Below are 17,511 nucleotides of genomic sequence, written 5' to 3'. Positions count from 1 at the left end.
AACAACAAACCACTGAGACCTGTGGAACCCGACTCCATACTGCAGAACACTCTGAAAGAACGAAAAATGAAAGCACAGATGACCTCGCAAATCCTGCAAATATGATGGAACCATGAGGAAATTCACCTGTACTACCTTAACTGAGCTCTGTCCCTGAGTCCAACTCGTCCACCTCATGTGTCCACCCTGAACCTTCAGCATTTTTAAAGCAAGTGTTTGACAGATTCATATCCTGAAGGTCAGAAATCCATCTGTCCAAACACACGTCTTCACAGACGGCTTTTAAGAGCTTCAGTAAAACCTGAAGCAAAGAAAGCGAACCAAGACAGGAACACAGCCACAAACTACAGGCCAAGAGCCAACGTCCATTCATGAGAGGGACACTGGAAAAGACGCTTTCACAGCAAACGAACTGTTTTCTTTAAGAAAATAACATCAGGAGGAATTTCAGTCCGACTGTACAACAAACACAGCTCTGAAACTGATCTGAAACCATCAGTGACGTCAGACTAAACTCTGACCTCAGGTCTGTCCTCTCAGACCTCAGAGCAGCGTTTGATACGACTGATCACGTCTGAATCAATGGTCTTGAACAGCTGTTGGTCTTTGACTGAGTGTTAAACTGGTTTCAAACAAACATCAAAGGCACAGAGTTGGACGTCAGTCTTGGAGATCATGTGTCTGACAAACATGACGTCTGTTTGAGGTTGCAGGGAGCTGATTGGTCCATTATTGTTGTCACTCCACATGCTGCCACTGGGTGGCGTCATTACAGAGCACAGAGTATGTTTCTATGCAGATGACACACAATTGAACATCTGTGCTGAACCAGATGATGCTGCAGCTACAGACTCTGTCACTGACTGTCTGTTAATCAGTAAATCAATGTATGAGCAAGAATTTCTTCAAGTTAAATGAGACAAGCTGAAATCCTTCTAGTCTGTCCTGAAACAAAGAACTTCAGATGAACTTTGAAATGAAAAACACTGAGAGACTTCAGTTCATTCAAACTCTGCAGCTCGACTATGAACCAGAACCAAGAACAGAGACCACATTAGTCCAGTTTTAGCTGCTCTGCACTGGCATCCTGTAACATTCAGGTCTTAAGGTCCTCCTCCTCATACACAAAGCCCTTAATGGACTAGCACCAAGCTACATTGCTCTCAAAATAACTCAAATAGTGCAGCAATCTAAGAATTATGTTTCTCACATAAAACTGCAAAGAGTTTCTGGATTCTACTGTCTACAGAACATATTGTCATTAAAAGACTCAGAGAATCTGAAGAAATCTCTGTACCCAAGGGACGAGGCCAAAAACCAACACTGTCTGGTCGTGATCTTCAGGCCTCAGATGGTTCTGCATTGAAAACTGACTCGATTCTGTCATGGACATCACTTACAACAACCATCGTCTGTGATCACAGTTCGTTGCCGCTACCACAATTCTGACAAACACCTGAGTGATGATGTCTGTGGTTATTGTTGTTTAACAGTTTGACTGAGCTTCAGTGTGGCAGCTTTAACTAACACCTTGATTGGCTGTGAAGACTGGGTGCCTGGAGAATGTGATGTAGAGTAGGAAGAAGAAAAGAAAGAAAAGAGCTCGGCCTGTACCAGCTCTATATGGAAAGCGTCCTGAGACAACTTTTGTTCTGATTTGGCACCATACAAATAAAACTGAATTGAATTGAAGAAGGATCCCTGATTGTCACAGAGGCATCCTCTGAATGTCTTGGGTGATGTGAAGCAGAGGGTTGGGTGAGGGTGGCGAGTTACAGGCTGTCTGCCTGTTTGCTGTCGTGTCTGTGTATTCTTATACAGCATGCCAAGATCATGACACAGGTTGGTGCTGAGCAGTCTGCAACCAGTGTTGCATGTTTGGATGTATCCCATCACGCTTAAAGCAGTCTTTGTGCCCAATGTTGCACCTGTCATCTTAATCTAACGCCTCTCGTTCTGCTGTACCACCCGTCGTCTTTAGGTAACAGACACAAGATGTTGTGCAGATGTCATATCAAACAAACCCAGATGTGTATTTGCTTTCATGACACACTTTATTTATCACAAACTTAGCAAATTTCACACATAAAACATGTTGTTTGATCTGGAATGCTCTGCACTTCTTCACTGTTTGAGTGGTGATGGAGCATCATCTCTGGGCGGACTGAAGGAGTCGATCTCTTTGACGATCCTCTCAGCGATGGTTCTCCTGTTGGCAGCAACGATTCTTCTGGACATCAGGTCCACCGCTACTCCTGAACACAGATACAGGCAGACAACCCGCAAACACTTTAAAACCAGATGACTGTCACCTGGATGTTTCAGTGTCGATTTCTCTATTTGAATCATCAGCAGAGACACAGCGTGGCTTTTTGAGCATCTTTACCTTCGACGTCCATCAGGACTCCTCCGGCCTCTGAGACGATCAGCGAGCCGGCAGCAACATCCCAAACGTGGATCCCAATCTCATAATATGCTTCAACACAACCAGACGCCACCAGACACATGTTGATCGCTGCACTTCCTGCACCACGCACACTGGCAACGTACATATACTGGTCTAAGTACATATTAACTTTACAATATCAGTGGTTTTACTGCAGTATCAATAGTATTACCCATGTACAGGGATGCAAAGGATGTTCCTCAGGCTTGAAAAGATTTTGTCGACAGCTTCAGGGTCTCTGTTGGATCCAAACTCTGTGGCGATGATTGACTGTTTAATGTCTTTCAGAAAAAAGGACACAGGTCAAATTCGGGTCTCTTGGTGGATCAGAGCATCATAACATATTGTCTTACTTCACATAGCTGTTGTGTTCAGTTACATCTTATAACAAACAGAAATCAGTGCAAACATGGTGATTTTTCAAGCTTAGATGTATTTTTTCAGAAGTCTGGTCACATCTGCTCCAGACATTTTTAATATGCTTTAAATGAAACACTTCAGCTGTAACCTTGGATCACTGCATTTGAATTCAGTCAGATTTGTTGATATTGACTCATCCTGGTGGATTATCAATGACTGAGTCCTTTGTGTTATGTTATTAATTACTGACCTTCCTGGTCAGAAACCTGCAGTGGCTCTCCGTTACAGAATGACCCCTTCCCTCTCCTCGCTGTGAACATCTTGTCTTCAAGACAACTGTAAACCACACCAAACTCCACCTGAAGGAGGACAGAGAGGTACAGCCATAGTGGGGTGTATATATAGAAGTACATACTGCAGTAGGATGCAGTATATTGTTGACCAACAACAGTTTTTCTGAAGTGTTCCTGAGTCCATGTGTTAACCTCCTTCATCCAGTCGTGTGTTCACAAAGTGGTGAACTCGCTCCATCCTCTGTGAACGACTGAGCCTTTCCAGGATGCCCCTTTCATACCCAATCATGATCCTCTCACCTGTTTGCTAACCTGTTTCACATCCTGTTTTACAAAGACAGCCTTTTTGGGGTGAAGTTCACAGTATAAGTCATAGTATAGGAGATCATACAATAGTAAGTCATAGTATGCATGTGACAGTCATTAATATAGCTAATATAGTATAACATTTGCATAGTACAGTAGGTCATGATATCATAGGTCACAGCACAGGAGGACATGCTACAGTATGGTACTAGGTCACCTGTTGGATTGAGTCTCAAACTGAGTATTTTTGTTTGCTTCCTGGAATCATGAAGATAAGGTTTTTTCATTGCTTCATTCATTGGTAGTCAAATTGTGGTTTTTGTATTGAAAAAAGTCAGTAATTAATAGTTACCCATTCTACAGAGACGCATAGTAATGGACAATCAACTGTTGTATTAAGTCCCAGAACAGCAGTGTTTGTTGGCATAAGGACTCATTCATTGGTCGTTGGTAGCACGCAGGTCTTTTCTAGTTATCATCGTGGATTTTCCACATTTTTAAGAGTGTGTTCATGCTGACAGACCCATAAAAATAAGATGAATTTCGTAGGAAAGTGAAAATATTAAACAATAATGAGTTAAACAGTCCCAAAAATGTATTTGTTTTGTTTTAATTTGCAGTTAGGCTCCCACAGAACCATTCTGGCCCTCGGACAGATACAGTTGAGGGCCCCTGCCACACCCCAAGTCATAACCAGGCTGCAATATATTATGAAGGGTCATGTTTTCTATTCTGAAATGAATTTTCTGTTGATGAACCAACAGTTAGTGATGTTGAATATTCAGTGCAGCTGGGGGTCGTTCACAGTGGTCTGTCCGTAGATGAATGTGGTTTTAATGTGGCTGGTTCGGGTTAGTGTCGTGTGTTGTTGAGTTCACACGTTGAAGCTCCACCACAGGACGGACTATCAGCTCCTGGACCACAGATACAGAACGTGTCTCTTTTCTCTGAGACACAGTAAAGAAAATGAGTCAGAAATAAATATGGACGAACTGTCTGAGCCTCGTCTGCCTCACTGATCCAATCACAAGAGATGACGATATTAATTGATTGATTAAATATTTTTTGTTATTGCCAATTGTTGGGGACCTCTGATCGTGAATAAAAATGCAGACCTTTGAGTAATAAGTCTGAGAACACCTGGTATAACATCTCATAGTGTAGTAGGTCATAATAGGAGGTAATAGTATATATAGTTCAACCAGACTGTAGTATATTGAGGTATATATGAAGATAATTTGTGGTGTAGTGTTCCTTAGTATAACATGGCACAGTATAACAGGTCAACGTATGTATAACGTTCGTTCTGTTGCGTTGCAGGAACACCTTCTTCTTTGTCTTCAGCAAAGCTGGAGGGACAAATTTGAGTGCTGCTGAAATTCAACAATGTGTTCCTTCTGAAATCAGGAAAGGGTTAGAAGATGACTGTAAGGCCTAAAGCTGGCCTCTCAATCAAACCTAAACCTAAACTCAGCTGTAATTAATTCAAAGGCCTTGTTGTAAGTCCTTCACACCAAACCTGGAAAACACTATAGCCAGTTCTATTTGTTACAGTGCGCCGTGCTCCTGCTCCATTTTCTGAAATTTTATGTGAATTCTCTGAGGTTTTATCAAGCTTAGTCCTTAAAACAGATCAATGTTTGTAGGTGATTGAGACATTGATAGCTTTAGCACTGTGTTTATCACAGTATCAGACCCGACTTCACCAAAATCCTCTTTTATCAGACCATCATTTAATAACTTGTGAATTCCTGTGACTGGACAACACACCATTAGGCAAAGATTCGTACATTCGAGGTCTATGCAATGACCAATTCCGATATCTGTGCTGTAGCTGTACACCCCCAAACCAGCAAACTTGGAAGGAAATGGGGTTCCACTAATATGGAAGCTTCCAGTTAGGGCCAGCTCTGCTGCTATAGGCTGAGACACTGAGCTTCTCTCTCCTCCTCTGCCTCTGCATTTGTACACATTCACGTCCCCTGAATGCATGTTACTAACTTGGCTTCATCCCCAGAGTCTTTGTGGTTTCACAGGTTCCTATGGATCGTGGCTGCGTGATTGCACATATTATTATCATTATGTACATATACTATGTCATATTAATATATACATATACATTATTTTAGCTGTTGTTATTTTTACTGTCACTGCATGTCTGTCTGTCTCTCTGTCACCCAGAATCTGGTTCCACTCGAGGTTTCTGTCCATTGAAAGGAGGTTTTTCCTCACCGCCATCGCCAAGTGCTAAGTCATAGCACAGTAAGTCATAGTACAGTAAGTCATAGTACAGTAGGTCATAGTACAGTAAGTCATAGCACAGTAGGTCATAGTGCAGTAAGTCATAGTACAGTAAGTCATAGCACAGTAGGTCATAGTGCAGTAAGTCATAGCACAGTAAGTCATAGTACAGTAAGTCACAGTACAGTAGGACATAGTACAGTAAGTCACAGTACAGTAAGTCACAGTACAGTAGGTCATAGTACAGTAAGTCACAGTACAGTAAGTCATAGTACAGTAAGTCATAGTGCAATAAGTCACAGTACAGTAGGACATAGTACAGTAGGTCATAGCACAGTAAGTCATAGTACAGTAAGTCATAGTATGTCATAGTACAGTAAGTCATAGTACATTAAGTCATAGTATGTCATAGTACAGTAAGTCACAGTACAGTAGGACATAGTACAGTAAGTCATAGTACAGTAAGTTATAGTATGTCATAGTACAGTCAGTCATAGTACAGTCAGTCATAGTACAGTAAGTCATAGTATGTCATAGTACAGTAAGTCACAGTACAGTCAGTCACAGGGTTGTTGGGGGTGTGGCTCGTAGTAGTCATAGGCCACAGTACAGTAGGTCATGAAGTGGACTGTAGTGAACTCACCTGCTTGTCGACAGAGAATCCGATGGAAACAGCAACAAAGGGGAATCTGTTAACAGAGTTATTATTGAAGGTCAGTAAAAGTCAGTGTGTGTTTTTAACTATTGATATTTATTTCTGTTAAGGTGTCAGGTTCTTAATGGGACTGTAGTTATACTGTCTGTAATAGCTCGTGTGGATTATCAGACCACCAGGGACTCTTTAAATGTCATGTTTCAAACTAAACCCCATTCACCTGCATCGTATTGAGGTCCAGGTTTGGACACATAAAACCAAAACTATCTGACAAAAGAAAGTGTCAAAGGGAAGAGAGAGACCCAACAGTTCCCACCATGAGTGCGGTCACAGTGGCGAGGAAAAACTTCCTGTAGCGGGCAGAGACTGGTTGTGGCATCTATTTTTTCTCACTGTGTGACGAGTTTCAAGCAGCTGTTTTTCCTCCAACTCCGTGGAAACGTGGGAATGGCGAAATGACACTCTCTTCTTCTTCTTATGTTTGTTACATTTCCAAAGAATTTTGGTTTAGATAGACACAACTGGCAGTGTGGCTCTGGTCCAGGTCCCTTTTCTTTTCAACTTCATGATGATGATGATGATGACAATGATGATGATGTGATCGTGTCAGCATGCTCAGTGTCATGTGTGGTGAATAAAAAAACTCACGCATGAACAAAGTTGGTTGTCCCATCGATGGGGTCGATGATCCAGGTGGGACTGTCAGTCAGGACACAAGGTTCACCTGCAGCCACAGACTCCTCCCCTATGAATCTGACACACACACACACACACACACATACCCACATAAACGTGCGTGGTGGCACGGTGGCACGGTGGCAACACTGTCGCCTCACAGCAAGAAGGTCCCGGGTTCGATTCTCGCTGCGGGCACCGGGGGTGTGTCCTCCACCATGCCTTCGGTGCCTGCTGCTCGAGGAAAAAAGGCCTTTCTGTGTGGAGTTTGCATGTTCTCCCCGTGTTCACCTGGGGTATCCTCCATAAAAATATACCCCCACTAAAAACATGCAAGAAGATCACCACCTGACCAATGGTGACGACGAGATGGGTCCCCGGGCGCCGGTCTGGCTGCCCACCGCTCCTGGTCTGCCGCGGAGGAGGGACGACCAGGATGGGTGAAAAGCGGAGGATAAATTTCACCTCGTGTGCCGTGTCTGCATGTACGTGTGTGACGAATAAAGGGGAATGTCTCCCCCCGATTCTTCTTCTTCTTCTTCATAAACACACACACACACAAACACATAAACACAGAGACACACACACACACACACACACACAAACACATAAACACAGAGACACACACAAACACACACACACACACATAAACACAGAGACACACACACACACACACAAACACACAGACACACACACACACACACACACATAAACACACACACACAAACACACATATAGCTTCTTACCTGTGAGTGGGGAATTTCTCCTTCACTGATTGGATGATGAGCTGCTCCACCTTCTGGTCGGTTTGTGTCACCAGATCAACAGACGAACTCTTCGTTGTCACCTTCCTGTCGTCCAGCAGAGCCTCACGCACCACCTTATCAATACACACCATCAATACATGTGATTAATACTGTGATCAATACTGTGATCAATACATACGATCAATTGTGTGTTATGTCAAAAATATCATTATGTCATCAAAACATGAACCTTTATTGTATTTGTTTCAGAAAACGATTAAAACTGAAAAAGGAATCTCACATACACTAACACAGTAACACACACACACACACACACTCTCTCTGACCTCTCCGGCCCTGCGTGCGGCGGCGACAGCATGGTCCATGGCGTGCTGCCAGAGGTCGGCCATGTTGGAGGAGCAGCTCCTTATAAAGAGAGATTAAAGAGGAGAAGAAGAAGAATCTCTGAACTCTGATCACTGATCTGTGATCTCTCTCACACACACACACGCACACACACAGACAGACACTTGTCCTGCAGACTGAACAGTGTGTGTGTGTGTGTGTGTGTCTGTCTGTCTGGGTGTGTGTGTGTGTGTGTGTGTCTGTCTGTCTGGGTGTGTGTGTGTAATGACGTTGTTGTGGGTGAACTGACTTCACTTGAATGTCTTCCTCTTGAGCTCAGAGCAGAATCATCATTAAACTGTTAATGGCTGATCGCAGCTGATCACTGCTGATCGATCACAGCTGCTCGCTGGTGATCGATCACTGCTGATCGATCACTGCTGATCGATCACTGCTGATCGCTGCTGATCAATCACTGGAAACAACAGATGAATCCTGAATGGTCACATCAACAGAACAAGGACTCCGTTATGGGGTTTCTGAATTCACTGGACATCTTTGAATTGATCCAACATGTGAATGAAGCCACTCATCAGCAGGGACACGAGCTGGACAGCAAGGTGTGTCCAAGCCTGTCTGTCCATTCTGTCTTCTTTATGTGAGGAGCTTTGAGCTGCACAGTGAAAGAAGCTAAACAAACAAACTTTTGCATAATTATTACACTTGAAAACGTTGGAAAGTCAGGAAACATTCACTCCGAGAGCCAAACCGACGGCTGTCAGCGGCTCTGGACACTTTCTGTGTCCGCCCTGTCCCGCTGTGTGTCCTCATAAACGAAGCAGCTTAAAATCTGGAGACTCTAGAAGGAGTCTGGTGGGACGGACGTCCAACACCTGAACACTGAGAGAGCTGAAGTCTGTGATTTAAGGCGGGAATCTGACCGGAAGGAGAAGTCGCCTCCACCGAGACAAACACCGTGTAAATAACAATATAATAAAACACCATTAAAAGGAAAATCTCACCTTCGATCAGTCGATTGTCTTCCGCTGGTGCGGGTCAGCGGCTCCGCACGCTTCCGGTGTGGTATCGTCGTCTTCTTCTTCTTCTTCGCGCGCAGTGTTGCTGCCTCTTGTGGTTCACTCAGTGAGCTGCACGTGTTCCTCTGAGCCTGAAGGTTGTTTGAAGCTCTTTGTATTTTTCTGTTACGGTGCAGAATGATCTTTTTCAGACAGTTTTCTTCTTTTCTTTTCCTCTTTCTTCTTCTGAAACAAAGACTCAAGCTGCTGAAACTGAATAAACTGGATAAATGAAACTGGGCCAAATAACTGGAAGTGATGTGCATGTGCTTCCCAAGATACATGAGCCCAGGTGGCCCAACAGCTGCGCCATAATTAAGCAAAATTTCAACTTTGGAAAGGCCACGGCCATCACGGATTAAGTCCAGCTGACTTCAAATTGGACACACAAGTCTAACCTTTGGACTGTAACAGTCCACCATGATGGCTTTTCGTCCATTTTAACATGTTTGAAAAACAGTAACATGAACAGAACCAGTTGGATTTGACTGTATCAACACCAAAAGCATCAGGGGACTGAGATAACGTTTCTATTACTTCTATGTTCTATTGGAGAATGGCCATCGTTCATCATACATATCTTCAGGCCGTGTTTGGGAATCAGCTAATGAAGCAGTTCAGCTTCGTCCAGCTCAGTTTAAAAATGGCTCCTCTTCATGACGTAACAGTCGCATCCAATATCTGATCTGATTTTCTGTTTGTACCTTTCTCTCTTAATTTATCTAAACCAGCTGAGTAAGAACTTTCCTCCATCTCACCCACTGCACTTTTCACTTCCTGCCCTCCATCTGAATTTAACCTCACATGAAATTTAATCAAGCATTTTGCTCTCCGTCTTAATTACATGTTTTAATGGTGTGATCAGGTTTCACACACGTGACTAAATGAGCAGTTTGAAACAAACTAGTCGCTAATAAGACATGAAGAGACGAAGACAACAATAAATGATGGGGCTGAGTCCAGAAGATCAGAAGAAACCAGGAACATTTCAGGTTTTATTAGCGTTTTGGATTTTTTTTTAAGTCACGTCACACCTTAAAAATATGACAACATTGTGCAGAAACACCTCCGTCACACTTCCTGTCAGCTGACCTACACTCCGTTCACACCTGTCGCTCCACAGACACACTTGTAGGGCTCTTCATCGTCACGGCGACAGGGAAACACTTGGATGACCTGAGTGATACGATTGGCCACAGCAGACGAGCTCGCAGCGATGACTCTCCTTGACATCATGTCGAACTCTGAGCCTGATGAGACACACGGACCAATGAGAGGAGGACGTGCTGCCAGCAGGTACACACAGGTGAGACATGACATCACTCATCAGTTACAAACCATCTGTATCCATGACAACACCTCCGGCTTCCTGGACAATGATGGCGGAGGCGGCGATGTCCCAGCAGTGCATCCCGATGTGATAGTAGGCGTCGGCTGCCCCCGTCGCCACCTGACACATGTCGACCGCCGCCGTCCCCAGTGCACGGACACTGGAACATACAAGAAACACGCAAACAACACGTTACTGAGGTCGCGGCGCACAGAGCTCGACGCTAACCCCGGGTTACATGCTGACAAGTGTCCAAAACAACCCGTCTCACTGTCCACACACGGAGTCTGTTGGAGACATTTCATCGGTAATTCAAAGGTATTTTCATGAAAAAGAAAAACAAGGATGCTCTCACCCATGTACAGGTAGACTCAGGAGTCTAAAGATGTTGGACGTCATGGTGGACAGAGCAAGGTCATCACGCTCGGCCCCAATCTCCGTCACCACTACACACCTGCTGACATCTGATTGGAGGATACAGAACAGTCAGAAAAAGCTCAATTTCACCTTAAACCTCAGAGTATGTGTGTACGCGTGTGTGTGCATGTGTGCGTGTGTGCGTGTGTGTGTGTGTGTGTGTGTGTGTGTGCGTGTGTGCGTGTGTCACCTTCCTGCCCGGAGGTGTGCAGCGGCTCTCCATTCAGAAACGCTCCTCTTCCTCTCTGAGCATAGAACAGCTTGTCCTCCACACAGCTGTACACAATTCCAAACTCCGTCTGATGACAACAACAACATGTCAGTCCACTTCCTGTCTGACCCCCCAGCTGACCTCAGACCCATAAGCACTGAGCTGCAACTGACAGGTGACTTTACCTGTTTGTTGACAGTGAAGGCGATGGAGATGGCCACAAATGGAAACCTGCAGCAGAAACAAAGCACGATTGCAATCACACACAGTCATAACGACAGTTTTAATTACAGTTCTACAAGTCATAACTGCAGTACTACGAGTCCTAATGACAGCTCGATAAGTGACGGTTCTATGAATTGTGGTTCTAGGAGTGAAATACCTGGTCAGGTTGGTTCACACATTCATGGTACCCAGCTGACGATACAGATGATACAGATGGTAAGTGGACTGTATTTTATTGAGGTCTTTTCTAGTCCAATGACCACTCGAAGCAAGTCTGCATTCACACACACATTCATACAGACATACAGCTGGACCACCTGCTCATTATGAGCGTCAAGCACTCACACACCGATGGCCAGCATCAGGAGCAATTTGGGGTTCAGTATCGTGCCAAAGGATACTTCGACAGACTGCTGAGGCCAGGGATCGAACCACCGACCTTCTGATGTGTGTAGGTGATACTGTAGACATGAAGCGTGAAGATGGAAAGGTGATGTGCACGATACAGATGGATATAGATCATATAGATTATAGATAATATTGATGATCTAGATGCTTCCGTACTTCAAGCACAGCCTGCTCAGAGCAGACGCTGCTCGCTCTCCACTTTGCTTACAGTCTTTTGTTTTTTTTGCTTGTTTGTTTTTTGGGGGGCAAAAGTTTCTGAAAATGAATCCCACATACTCATAAATCACTGGGACTTCACTGACTCTCCTGGCTCAGATTTGGCTGAAACGCTGCCCTGCATGTGTCTGAGCACCACTGGATCAGCTGTTGAGCTCACAAACCAACCGTCCCTAATGACCAACACTCACTGCACCACCTGAACTCTCACTGCAACACACGTATGACCCACCGACTCCGAACGGCCGGCGGGCGGTGTGACTTCATTAACCACGCCGAGGCCAGAGAAACTGAAAACTAATACGGCTGGACAAAAACAAAGATATAGTCCCAAAACCACTGCTAGGCTGAGGGCCAGGAGAAGTGCCGGTAGCCCCACACCTGATACAGGAGACATGCTTCTGATTGGGCACGATGTAACCAATCATGTAAGAACGGCAAAGACTGGAAATGTCACTGTGAATGACACATCTGGTACCAGTCGTCCTCTCTGCACATCCAAGTGACAAGAACATTATGATTCACATTGGACCTTTTGACATTCTGTGAAGGAAAACTGGCTCTGAGCTCCTGAAAAAAGACTTTTACCTGCTACTGGAGAAACAGAGCGACTGTCAGTCACAACATGTATTCACATCAGGCCCCATTGGCCCCGTGTGAGCCTCTCACCTGTGTACAAAGTTAACAGTCCCATCGATGGGGTCGATGATCCAGGTGGGACTGTCAGTCAGCTCGAGACGCTCACCTGCAGCTACAGACTCCTCCCCAATGAACCTGAGGGTCAGAGGTTAAACAACCGCACCAGTTTACCTGCTGACTTCCTGTCTGCTACTGCCAGACATTTAGACTGTTTTCATTCCTGCTATCCAATCAGAATCAGTTTCATGGGTCACTCCACTGATTCTCCACCTGCATTTAACTGGTCTCCAAAATCTTCTTTAGTCTACGAAGATGTTTTTATGTAGAGCCTTATAAAATCTCATTGTGTATATATATATATCAAATCAAAAAGGCACAGCAGGAACAGTGAACAGTACAGAACCAGAGTGGAACCTGTGTTGTGGGTATTTGTTCTTAATGGCAGAGATGAGGATCTTCTCGACTCTCTGATCAGTTTCTGTCACCAAATCAGCCGGAGAACTTTTCAGCTTCACGTCTTTCTGCTCCTGAAACGCTGACAGGACAATCTGCAAAACACATTCGATGAGAGAAGACTTGATTGATCCCACACTGGGGAAATGAAGTCGTTACAGCCAGAAAGTATTACAAAAGACAAAAAGTCTGGAGGATACAGAATGAAGAATACTGTGGCCAACATGGAGAATAAACACAGAGTTATCGCACAGCTGAGAAAAAATATATTAATATATAACTTCAAAATTGCAATGTTGGTATTAACAGCGGCCGTAGTAGTAGTGCTAGTTTCAGTACTAATGATAAGTACTTCAGAAGTACGCTGGTTAGATAAACTTCCACTGACGTCAGCGTCAATATTCATCCAGAGCTTTGAAAACAGTGTTTGAGTGAGACGAGCAGGCAGGCGGCCGTCGCCTCCAAACAAACCAGCAGCATGAACGATGATTTCTTCTTCTCTGGTTCTTCAAGGAGTTATTTCACATGTCCACTAACATGAATACGATAAAAACACCACAAATGGATTTCTGATCAAACCAGGAGCAAAATCCAGAGCAGCCTGTGTGTGTGCGTGTGTGTGCGTGTGTGTGTGTGTGTGTGTGTGTGTGTGTGTGTGTACGTGTGTGTGTGCGTGTGTGTGCGCGTGTGTGTGCGTGTGAGTGTGTGTACGTGTGTACGTGTGTGTGTGTGTGTACATGTGTACGTGTGTATGTGTGTGTGTGTGTGTGTGTGTACATGTGTACGTGTGTACGTGTGTGTGTGTGTGTGCATGTGTGTGCATGTGTGTGTGTACCTGAGTGCAGGTGAGGGTCATTTCAGGGTCATCAGCACAAATAGAAAAGCCTTCATTCTTCTCATTCCTCGACGTTTTTTTTATCAAAATGTTACAAAACTGTGACCTGAACATGAACTCATCATCATCCACTCCTCCTGCAGCTGATTGGACAGACACACCGGCTGTTGTGCTGCTATTGGTGGACACTTCCTGCATTTAAACTACCACAAACACATTCTTCCTCCTCTTTAAGACCTGAAGCTGCTGATTCGTCTTTTCCTCTTTTGCACAGTCATCGTTCAAACATCTGGAGAGTGACATCGCCGTCTATGTGTCGTCTGATTGGTGGGAATGTGTCTGACAATTATTCAGTCACTGAGTTTGATGGACATCAACAAATGAGCTGTTTCAGTTCACATGAAAATGTGTTTGGAACAATAAACAACAATAAGAAAAGTGTTGAGTCAACAACAATCTGCAAAAGTTTGAATCCGAACATCAAACAACCAACTAAAAGTGAAAAGTGCAAGAAAATATTTTGAGATTTAACTAATCTGAGTTTAAATTCATATTATTCTAATTATTCTAACGATTAAAATCATCATGAGTAATGAAGATTCTGTATTCTGTAACTCGCTGTGACATTCAGCTGCTTGTCTCTCTTCATGAGTGGTTTTGATTTTGTGTTTGATTGACAGGCTGCTGTTTGCTTGTCTTGGTGGATTATATGAATTTGATATTTGCCTTAGTTTTTGTCCTCAGGTGAGATTCCTTCGATGCGTTCAGGTGTTTTCAGAATCTCACCTTTTATGTTTTATTAATTTATTTTTACTGTGCAAATAAATAAACAATAAAATATATAAAAAAAATCTGTATTTTTTTTTTTCAAAAACTCACATTTTTCATAGGTCCTGCACTCTGACCTCTGTCTCAGTGCCGTGTTGTGATTGGTCAGTGTATCTCTTACCTCACTGGCCTGTTTGGCAACAGAGATGCCGAAGTTCAGACAGTCGGTCCAGTCGGTCATGATGATGATGATGATGGTGATGACGATGATGCAGAGCAGAGTGAGACCCTCTGTGAGAGAAGAGAAAACACTGACATCAGAGAAAGAAAAAGAAGAAGAAGAAGGAAAGACAAGAAGGAGCAGGACAAGAGAAGAGGGGGATGAAGAGGAACATGAAAATGAAAAATGACAACAAACAAAGAAGAAAAGTGCAAAGATAAAGACAAAATATGAGGGGACAGGAAGAGATGAGGGAAAAAGAAAGGAAGACACAAGACAAGAAGAAAAGAAGACAGCAGAAAGAATAGACGGAGAAAAGGATAAAATAATGACATGAAAGAAAAGGGAAGAAAAATAAGGAGGGAAAAGTGATGACGGGAGAACGAGGAGAAGACAAAGAACAGAAAAAAGCTGATGTCAAAATAATAAAGAAAAGAGAACTCAAAGGAATGAAAAGGAAAAAAGAGGAAGAAAAGGACAAAAACAAGAAGAGGAAAAAGAGGAAAAATGATGACATGGAAAAACACGAGAGAGGAAGGAGAGGTGATGACAAAGAAAACGGAGGACAAAGACCCGAGAAAGGGGGAAAAATGACAGAACAAACAGAACAAAAAGAACCAGTAGAACCATCAGAACCAGTAGAACCATCAGAACCAGTAGAACCAGTGTTCGTACCTGAAGTCCAGAGAGCTTCTGAAGAACTTTCTGAACTCTTCTGAAGTCTTTTCTCTTTTTATACAACACACAGCCAATCAGAGCTCACCTCCTGCCTCCCTGCAACACAAGCAGCCAATGGCAGCTCTGCATTGATCAAGAGACTCCCTCCCTCTCACATCATCTTCATCCTCCTCGTCATCCTCAGTGTCATGACTGATCACTTAAAATTCCTCCGTTTGTTTCTTACAGAACTCCATTGAAAAATCTTGATTTTAAATTTTTGTTTCAGTGTGATAGTGTGTGTGTGTGTGTGTGTGTGTGTGTGCGTGTGTGCGTGTGCTCGGGAGGTGTTCAGAGGTCAAAGGTCATAAGGAAGCAACAGCACGTGCAGTCAGTCAGCTGACTGCGAACAAACATCCTGTTCAGACTCGTCCTCGCTGCTAATTGTATTTGTGAAAGTAAAGGCTGTGTGTGTGTGTGTGTGTGTGTGTGTGTGTGTGTGTGTGTGTGTATCAGCGACAGGTCAGTATATCTTTATTTCAGTGTGTATGACACAAGTGAACACAGATTAGAGAATCAGTTCGTCCTTGTTGGTCTTGAGTCTGAGAAATGAACAAAAACAAAATGAGGTTTGGTTCTTTAAATCTTAAAGAGACAGTTCGTTCAGTCGCTTTCAAGGACGCGTCATCACAACCAACGAGCAACAAGAGCGTCACCAAAGATCTGATCCTTTGATAGAAAGTCAATGAAGCCTGTACACATGAAAACTGAAGGAGAGAAGTCAACGACGACTCCCAGGGTGCATTTCAGCCAATCACAGACTTCCCAGCTTGTTGTTTGCACAGTAAAAGAGAATTAAACTATGAGCAACACAAATACAACAAAAGAAGAAGAAGAAAAGACAAACAACAAAACAGCAATACACCGACGCCGATCAACATTATTGATTCCAGTAAGGAAGTAACAACACAGGTGAGAACACAGGTAACAGCACAGGTGAGAACTCAGTGAGAACACAGGTGAGAACACAGGTGAGAACACAGGTAACAGCACAGGTGAGAACACAGGTGAGAACACAGTGAGAACACAGGTAACAGCACAGGTGAGAACTCAGTGAGAACACAGGTGAGAACACAGGTGAGAACACAGGTAACAGCACAGGTGAGCACACAGGTGAGAACACAGTGAGAACACAGGTAACAGCACAGGTGAGAACACAGGTGAGAACACTGGTGGGGGGGCAGTATTTAATTACTGAGTAATACTTAAATGAAGGTTATAGTAATATTATATATGTGGAACAAGAGACAATGTCATTGAGTTTTGCTTCTATTTATTTCAAAATTCTGACATATTTTCTTGGACAAAAGATTGATACGCAGTACTTTGTAGTATTAATAAAGTGTTCACAGGGGTTTACTTTTAGAGCTGCTGTAAGAACAATGACTCCTTCTGAAGCTATGATAACATAATGATATTGTAATAATACTACATATTAACTTTACAGTCTGAAAATGCTGAGCTGATAAACTTAAGTGATTTTAAAATTCTTCATTTCTTGGATGACAAAGAGTAGAAATGAGTAAGAAGAGATTTAAAGAGTCTGAGTGCGTCAGCAGTGTTCTGTCAATGTCACAGACCATTTGTTCTGCTGCAGTTTATCAGTCTGATTTCAGCAGAACACACACACACACATACACGCTCTGATAACACACACACAGACACACACAGACACACACACACACACACACACTGATAACACACACACAGATAAAACACACTTTCACAAACATACACACATGTATATATTAGCAGTTATAGATATTATACTATGTATGTGTACTTCCATCAGTGTATATTTATATATACATATATACTGCATGTGTGTTACACAGTTATGACTGTTTGGTTTCAAATCTATTATTAAACAACACGTAGGTGAACTTTGACCCTTATGGAACATCAACATGTGTCAGTTAGCTGTTGGTG

The 17,511-nt window shown here is 43.3% G+C and overlaps 2 protein-coding genes across 2 annotated transcripts; both read right to left on the bottom strand.

Annotated features, from left to right (window-relative positions):
* Positions 1-2,031: 2,031 nt before the first annotated feature.
* LOC143329666 (inositol monophosphatase 1-like) lies at positions 2,032-9,156 on the bottom strand. Its single transcript, XM_076745668.1, has 9 exons — positions 9,090-9,156; positions 8,070-8,148; positions 7,723-7,856; positions 6,950-7,054; positions 6,290-6,335; positions 3,057-3,165; positions 2,619-2,727; positions 2,387-2,538; positions 2,032-2,255 (listed from the first exon to the last, which is right to left on the bottom strand). The coding sequence occupies exons 2-9, from the start codon at positions 8,130-8,132 to the stop codon at positions 2,125-2,127; spliced, it is 849 nt and encodes a 282-aa protein (XP_076601783.1). The 5' UTR covers positions 8,133-8,148; positions 9,090-9,156; the 3' UTR covers positions 2,032-2,124.
* A 982-nt stretch (positions 9,157-10,138) lies between these two features.
* LOC143329109 (inositol monophosphatase 1-like) lies at positions 10,139-15,553 on the bottom strand. Its single transcript, XM_076744832.1, has 9 exons — positions 15,541-15,553; positions 14,827-14,936; positions 13,004-13,137; positions 12,620-12,724; positions 11,287-11,332; positions 11,081-11,189; positions 10,829-10,937; positions 10,482-10,633; positions 10,139-10,393 (listed from the first exon to the last, which is right to left on the bottom strand). Exons 2-9 carry the CDS (start codon positions 14,884-14,886, stop codon positions 10,236-10,238), a joined length of 873 nt encoding a protein of 290 aa, XP_076600947.1. The 5' UTR covers positions 14,887-14,936; positions 15,541-15,553; the 3' UTR covers positions 10,139-10,235.
* Between the last annotated feature and the right edge of the window lie 1,958 nt (positions 15,554-17,511).

Source organism: Chaetodon auriga, chromosome 12 (genome assembly GCF_051107435.1).
Source record: "Chaetodon auriga isolate fChaAug3 chromosome 12, fChaAug3.hap1, whole genome shotgun sequence".
NCBI lineage: Eukaryota > Metazoa > Chordata > Actinopteri > Chaetodontiformes > Chaetodontidae > Chaetodon > Chaetodon auriga.
This window is presented reverse-complemented; position numbering and strand designations above follow the sequence as displayed.